Source organism: Dermacentor variabilis, chromosome 2, assembly GCF_050947875.1.
Source record: "Dermacentor variabilis isolate Ectoservices chromosome 2, ASM5094787v1, whole genome shotgun sequence".
Lineage (NCBI taxonomy): Eukaryota > Metazoa > Arthropoda > Arachnida > Ixodida > Ixodidae > Dermacentor > Dermacentor variabilis.
In genome coordinates, this window is record NC_134569.1 from 131,300,870 (window position 1) to 131,308,711 (window position 7,842).

General features: G+C 41.8%; 1 protein-coding gene across 1 annotated transcript; it reads right to left on the reverse strand.

Moving 5' to 3' along the window:
* Positions 1-1,126: 1,126 nt before the first annotated feature.
* On the reverse strand, positions 1,127-7,335 carry LOC142572688 (small ribosomal subunit protein mS26-like). The gene is made up of 4 exons (XM_075681985.1): positions 6,955-7,335; positions 6,405-6,542; positions 4,829-4,952; positions 1,127-1,388 (listed from the first exon to the last, which is right to left on the reverse strand). Exons 1-4 carry the CDS (start codon positions 7,221-7,223, stop codon positions 1,197-1,199), a joined length of 723 nt encoding a protein of 240 aa, XP_075538100.1. The 5' UTR covers positions 7,224-7,335; the 3' UTR covers positions 1,127-1,196.
* Between the last annotated feature and the right edge of the window lie 507 nt (positions 7,336-7,842).

Here is a 7,842-nt window from a genome sequence, read left to right on the forward strand (position 1 = left end):
AGATGGGACCGATTATAGCACTGGTGTAAATTCCATTGAACGACCACTAGTACTGGCGGCGTCTACACTTTACCCAGTGTAGAGTGGAGTTGCTCCAATAGTGTGTATTATGCAAATTTACCTAGGCGTTTCTGCAAAAATTTGCTTCATCTGTGCACATGATCTGGCTCAAAAAGTACGCAGACTCATTGGCTTTTGTGAGGACCCAATTAGAAAACTCTAGACGATTCTACAGGTCCACATCTTCCAAGCATCGGTGCTGGTTAAGGTGGTACAGGTGAAAGGCCGTCATTTGGAATCCCCCAAACTGGTGACCCGGAAATTGGTACCTGGGCAGCCAAGTCCCGCATGCTAGCATAAGTGTTTCAGGCCATAAATGCTAGAACATCCGTGCGTAGGCTAAGACTCAAAGATGGAGTCCTCTGCTGCTGTTTCTTGAAGCTGCTGGTTTGTCTCTTTCATAATTTCTGATGACAGTCAATGCATTTCGTTTGCTGCCACACTTCCATGACTGATATGCATATTTGCAGCCTTTCTTTTGTTGCCATTTGCAGATCCCAAGGCAAGGATCATGTTTACCTTGTACTCATTAGAGAAACACATGGAGACTGGGGCGAGGGTCCCATTGCAGTCTTTGACTTTGGGACCCTCGTCTGTATGTTGTCTCTTACCAATTCATTGTATTTAAAGAATAATAAACTTAACTGAAACACAATGCACCTTTAAACCTTTGCACTGACGTTGTCAATTCCTTTTTTTGGTGATAGGTATTGCGGCAAAAAGATCCGTGCACTTTATCTACAGTAAGACAAAAGCTATCACAGCTTGTTTCCAACTAACACCAAATGTGACGTGTTACTTCGGACGGGCGCGGCAGGTAAGGCACCAGCTCGATCACTATGTTTTTCGTTATTTCCTTTATTTCGTTCTGGATAACTCAGAGTGAGCCTGTTCGAGAGCGCTACTTTATAATGAAATTAAAATAACTTGCGTTTTTCCAACCTTCATACTTGCTAAATGTGATCTTTCTATGTGTCAGGAATTTTGGTACAGTTTTTTACTAATTCGACAGAATGCATCAGTATAAACTTTTAAGTTGCAAGAAAGAATCAGCAGAAAACAGCAGTGAAATTTCTGCATAGTTTAATACTCATTCTTTGAACACTACAGCCTCATCAATTCTATTTGTCTCCCAGTTAAAATCGTTTCCTTGTGGGTATTGCATAGGCGTGTGCAGGTCCTTGTTTGTACAGTTCGTAGTGAGGTGTTCCATCCCAAATTTCCTTTCCTTGTGGATCAATGGCATAGCTGTAGCTGATGGGGTTTTCAATGGCAAACTCAATGACTTCGTCCAAGTTCTCAAGGGTGACATAGGTGGAACTCCTCTCCTGCAACAAAAGAGGATGGTGGGAAGCACACTTGGAGTCACAAAGTGCCGTCCACAGAAGCAGCTTCACAATATTACACTTTCAAGCTGCCTATTCAATCTAGTACTTTCACTATATTTATCTCAACTTTGTTATTTGATGTTTCATATATAGATGTGACCTTATATTTTTTCCATCACTGCCACTGACACTGCGTTCCATCAACATAATCTGAATTGCAAAAATGTGGCACAGGAAGACGTTACCACATTTCCTTGTCGGCGCTTTCATGGCTCCACAACATAAAATTCTGCGATACTATATTTGGCAGACATCATTCTAGCTGTGTGCTCTATACCCTGCACTTGTTTGGCAAAAATTTTCAAACCTGATTAGAGTCCTGTTGAGGCCAGAGGCTCCCATCTACAACCACAGCAAGTTGTGCTTGCAGTACTTATTGAAATCTAATCCTAGCAAAAAAGTTCTATCTGGACAGGTTCTAATTTAGCCATAAGACTGACAAGGATGTGACCCATGGCAGTTTTCAACTTCAACCACATTGAATAAACTGCACTTTGTTGCCATGTACTTATTGGTCATTGGTTGTATACAGAGCAGAATAATCATGCGATCCAAAGCTCCAGTAGTTTTTATTAAACAGCAGCACTAGCTTTCAATGTTGGCAATGTTTATATGCTGGCTGTGTGCTTAAAGGGCCTCTAAGGCACGACTTAACAGAACAACAAACACTTTGAGTTTAAGAAGGCATCGCTTCATAAACAGCGTCCTGCATGAATTTTAATCACAACAGTAATCTAGAGCTGAGAAGTGTCTGGCAACCTATTGGCAACACAAACTTACGTAAAGACACCTTTGTCAGTTGCCCTTACTGCTAATCTGCAAGTGCATATTGTTTCGGAGTGGTTTGTTTTCATGAAATGAAATACAAAGTCCTGCATATTTTGCTGTGCCTGTTTAAAAAAAGGTTCTGTGCACATGTGAAAAACCAGGCAATTAAATGTATTAAGTGTTATACTAAACAACATGAGACTCCAAAATGCGATCGTTCAGCAAAATTTGAGCAATGGTGAGTTCAAAATGTTTTTTCTAACAGGCACAGCGAAATATGTAGGACCCTGTATACATAGTTGAAGCAGTAATATGTACCGTACCCCCACCTGTTGAGCCATAAAAACTAGCTAACATGGTAGACAGATACAGTTTTGAGCCAGAAATGAAAAGCTGACCAGTATGATGATTTTGCAGTAACACATACGTTTCCACCACTTTACATTTTTTAAAGATGGCTTACTTAACTAGGAACTCCTTCGGGGGCTCCCTGTGTACCAGCAACAAATAACACAGTTTTATGTACAAGTGACATCGTTGGTGAGCAAGCTTGAAACTATGCCCACGCTACACTTCTCACAAATACAAGGAATGAATTTTACAAACTCACTCGTATTAAAGAGACACTTATCAGAAAAATAAGTTCAGTTGTATTAGTAAATTACCTTTCTACAATCTCAAAAAGGCCACTCTTACCAAGAGACAAACAACTACTCAGAACACGGCATCAGATGTTGGTGGAAATGAAAAGACCATGATCTGTAGTGAAGGAATCAAGCCTGCTGCTTGTGATTTAAGTAGGAATTATAATTTTAAGTTGGCCCAAACTTCTTGGTAATTGAGGTGTATGCGATCATGTTATGGAAGTCAACATTATTAAATGCACCACATTTACTGTTTTAAATTGTAGTCTTTATATTACATACCAGGGCTCAAAACAAACACAAGACAAAAGCGGGAGCCAATGTTTCGAAAGTGGACTTGTCTTTTTCAAGACCTTGAAAAACTTGTCGAAAAGTTGGCTCCCGCTTTCACCTTGTTTATTTATTTCCTCAAAGGTCTCTTGTTGAGACATTACATGAGGGAGTGGGGGGTTAGTGACAAAGAAAGATACTACAAATTACAAAGGGATATTTTCGAGTCGCTTGAATACAAGTGGGTCGATGATAGTGGCAACTTCGGCAACTTCACATATTGCTAATCATCTTGAATTTGCTTCTCCTGCCTTCTCCGTGCTTTCCCTGGATACCAGATGCTCGCGGTTTATTCTATGCATATTCCAGTCTGTAAAGTAGTTTTTAAGTTATCTGTACTGTGACTCTTACACTAACAAAGGTGTAAACAGTTAAACAGTTAGCAATTTAAAAAAAAATCTATGCTAACAAGCTGTGCTGCCTTCAAGGCAAGTGGAACAGCACAGCACATGAGTGCTTTTACATGAGCACGACTCTGAGAGTGAGTACCCCAAATTCTGTGGTCTCCCTGTGAGATGCAAAATATCATTCACTAATTGTGCCGTAAATGGGTGCCAGCACTGCATAGCCCCAATGGCATATCCTACTGCTTCTCACCAATGCCCACGTGCAATTGCTGTTATGCTCACCTATCAATATTTCCAATGTACATCTTCATGACGACGATCTCGACGGCAAATCGAAAAATTCAGATAAAAAATTATCCATTTAGTTTTCCACATCACCACTGCAGGTTTGCGCACTGTGACCGGTATGCTTTCTGTGGCACTAAAGGAATTGTGTACCGAAAAAATTTGGTGCCGGTCTCTTTATTGGGAGAGGAGGCTTGGTAAGCTAGTAAAAGAGTTAAAATAAAAGACCAGTTGCAACACCGCCTTGAAGTTCAAGCATCAGTTTGCCTCAATGTCATGGATTTTGAGATCATCTCTTTAGGCCTTGTTAATTCTTTTATCAATAAAGAATAGTGTACATCGTATTGTAATAGAGCCAAGGACTGAGCTTGGCAAGTTTCAAAAACTTCTACTGCACCACAACAGCCCGAAAATGAGAAAAATTAAATAACATCCGTGGCATTACATTGACATACCAGCGCTGAGGTTTAGTTGAAAAATCCAAGAAATGGAAAGAAATTAATTCTGAGATTTCACTTTCCAGAACTCTGATCTGATTATGAGGCACACCATAGTGAGGGACTGCGGATCAAATTTGACTACTTTAACGCGCACCTAAATATACATTTGTTTATGGGTTTTGCTCCCATCAAGATGCAGCTGGGATTTAACCCCCAACCTTGAGCTCAGCAGCACAACACCATAGCAACTGGGCTACTGTGACAGGCAAGAACTGAAATTTTGGCCTCCGTTTTCTCCTCTAGTACAGCAACATCTTACTGCAAAATTAAAGAAAATAGTGTTTTGAAAGAATGCTTCATCGTTCTGAACCAGTTTAGTGTTTCTATTTAGCACAAAGCAGAGCATCAAGCTTGGGCAACAAATGACTGATGCACTGGTCCCAGCAAATTATATGGGAACTTTTGAGAAGTCTAGAGAAGTGCAGGGAGTGCGAGCAGGCTTCAATACATGTGCACAGAAAAATGCTAAGAACATGATGCAATGACATTTTGTAGCACACACACACCTTTTCTTGCCTCACAATCTCGTCCACTTGCTCTTTCAGTTGCATAAGCTTCGCTTTTGCATCGGCTTCCCTCTGTATGAGTTCCTCCACTCTCTTCGCTTCTTCCAACTTGTTTCTTTCCATCCTGAGAGTATTTGTAAAGAAATCAGACACCACAGGCACAAGGCAGCAACTGTGTTGCAATGTGAATCAGCGGTTGAGCCAGCACTTAATTCCAGAAAACAAGCTACGTGCCGAACGTGATGACACAAGGCAACGACAATGGTTACTATACACAGATGAGAAAGAGGTGGTCCACATAAATGCTCACACTAACTGCCCTCACGGATAGAAGCATCCAGCCTGGCCACAAGTTAAGCCATCATAGAAGAACTAGCTTAAGGCGGGAGACATGCACAATCTGTATCGTGGCAGCATCAGTCGGTTAGCGCATTAACAGATGTACCACAGCAGTATATAGGAGAGAGTGCTTTATGACTGTGTAGGGTCCAGTGTACCCACACTGAAGATTTTCAGATAAACTGGGTGTTCAAATGGGCATCCAGAGGAGCACATCGTTGCCAGGATGGCGTCTTGCTGACATATGACCAATGCTGCTGCGACACCATAAGTCAGCCACACTAATACAGCTAAGCTGATCGTTTTAGCACTTCAAACGTTATAGCAGCACTCAAAGGGCTTTACTTGGGTGACATGAGAAACAAATGAACCCAAAATGAATATCTTTACTGAAGGTGCTCACTGAATCTAAGTTTGTGCAGCAGCTGCAAGGCCCAACACCACACTCTCAATGCCACAAAGCAACTACAATTCCAAAAGTGGGTTCTGTCAGCTATTCCGAGTTATAGATTAAAAAAGATAACAAGGAATAGAAAATTTCCTGAAGGCATACAAGAAATTATAAAGTCGCCCATCAATTAGCTGCTACTGAAGACAGTGAAAGCAGTCTTTGAGGAGCCATAAGAAATGTTGTAAGCTACTTCGAACAACTCTTTCTGCACTTTTTCTAGCTTTCCTAGAGCACAGGTGCACTGGATATTTCTTTCTCATTGATCTGGCACAAGTGTTAACTATAGTCGATATACAAATATCCATGGCATAAATAAATAATGACGGCAAAATGAACAGAGGCAAATTAAATTACCACAAAGGCATTTATTGCTGTAATTCGCAGCTGGGCACATAACCTTGGCTTGACATTTCTCTTTCAAAACTATGTAAGCATTTCTTCTTCTTTCTTTTGTAATGTGCAGTGATTTAGAAACACACAGTAAGTCTTTCGTGTGTGCTTTATAATTAAGTGTGGTTCAGTGTTAAATGAAACCAAAGGAGGGAGACAGCACATTTTTGTCCCAAATCACTAAAAGCAATGGAAGCACAAGAGAAAGGACGACGTTACTAAATACATCACAAGAAAATCAAACTGGTTTTTATATTACGAGGTCAATTAAAGAACATCGTCAGGCGTGTTTATATATATATATATATATATATATATATATATATATATATATATATATCATAACAAAATGGCTGTAGATGAGAGAAAAAGATTATCTGCTTGGACATACGGTACCTTAGTAAAGCAACCCTCTGGTTTTCCTTTTCATTTTCTTCAAGGAGGCGTTCATGCTCCCGCTCTTCCTCTTGGGACACGGCCGAGTGCTCGTCGGCCAGCTCGAGGTCCTTCAGGTGCTGCTCTCTCCAGAAGTTCCTTTAGACAAAATAGCAAGCAAGCATTTCTTGATCAAGGCAATACAAACAGTAATTTTCGACACAGTAAGACTGGAATCAACAAGTACTAAAGCAGCATCATACAGCGATACTTAGTTATTACGGAACATTTCGAAACATCTGCTATTTCGTGCAACCGTAGAATAACTGGAGGACGAATAATGAATGAGTTTATGGTAGATGGTTTCCGTGGCTGCTCAAATCTGCCGATTTCTGGCATCGGTTGATCGAAATCACATAGCTACAGGTTTAGTGTGTAAAATACATACACCAGCGGCCTTTAGATCAAAATACGTTGCAGCAATGCAGCACCTTGACAACAAATTACCAGCTAGCAGACGGTGCGCAATATACTCCATCGCATGCTTCACGGCGCGCATTAGGGCACGCACCTGATAGCTTTCATTTCGGTTTTATAGGCAGCGTGCAAGCGTCGAAGCACTGCGAGTTCTTCTGAGTCCTTCGGGGGGCCCATGTTGATTTTGAAGAGCTTGGTAGGGGCCATCGGCATCCAGCGTGGCTTAGAGCCCTTGGGCTTATTGTTCCATCTCACTTGCTGTAGACCAAGTAACCGGGAAACATCAGGACGGTGAAGAGCAGCATCGTAAGCGGTACTTCTTAAAGGCAACAAAGCCGCCTTTGGAAGTACCGAGGCCAACATCGAGTCACTTTCTCGTCGCTCACAGCGTCAAAAACCCGAATGCTCGCAGCAGCCGACTGCGCGGCTGGTCACGGCAAGAGCCGCCATGCGCGTCGCAAGCGCTGGCAATGCGGCTGCCGGTAAACCGAAGAGTAGTCTTTTGCCCTGTCTGGTCTCTGCTGATCTGCGGGCGTCAGCGCCCTTAAAGCACCCTTTAAGTTTTGCAAACAGTCTGAGAAGAAAACTCGAGTAGCACTGTTTGAATTTGCATGCTGAGCTGTTTTGGAGGCGAACAATCCGCTTTCTGTTGGGCTGCGGTTTTACTCGAGCCAGCCTGCCACCCAGGAAAGAAATGAAAGGAAGGACGTGCTCGCTATTTTCAGAAACATTGTGGTGATAATTTGAAGAATTGTTGCCGGTTAAGGGAGTGTATTAGTAATTTTAACCGATTGTGGCATACCCAGCATGTTGTTGGGCTCGAAATCGAATGTACAACGTACACTGTACCATAATGTAGTCCTGGAAAGCAGTCTATAGGTAGCCACCTCAAATTCCCTGCAATTGGTCCCTGTTTCAAATGCAAGTACAACCCCATGGCTCCCATAGCTTTAACAATTACTATGCAATTTAACGTTGTGGC

Coding starts and splice junctions, on each gene's coding strand:
- LOC142572688 (XM_075681985.1), bottom strand. CDS start 7,223: ATGTTGGCCTCGGTACTTCCAAAGGCGGCTTTGTTGCCTTTAAGAAGT. Junction 6,543..6,954: donor ACCGAAATGAAAGCTATCAG/GTGCGTGCCCTA, acceptor TTTTGTCTAAAG/GAACTTCTGGAGAGAGCAGC. Junction 4,953..6,404: donor CAGAGGGTTGCTTTACTAAG/GTACCGTATGTC, acceptor AAATACTCTCAG/GATGGAAAGAAACAAGTTGG.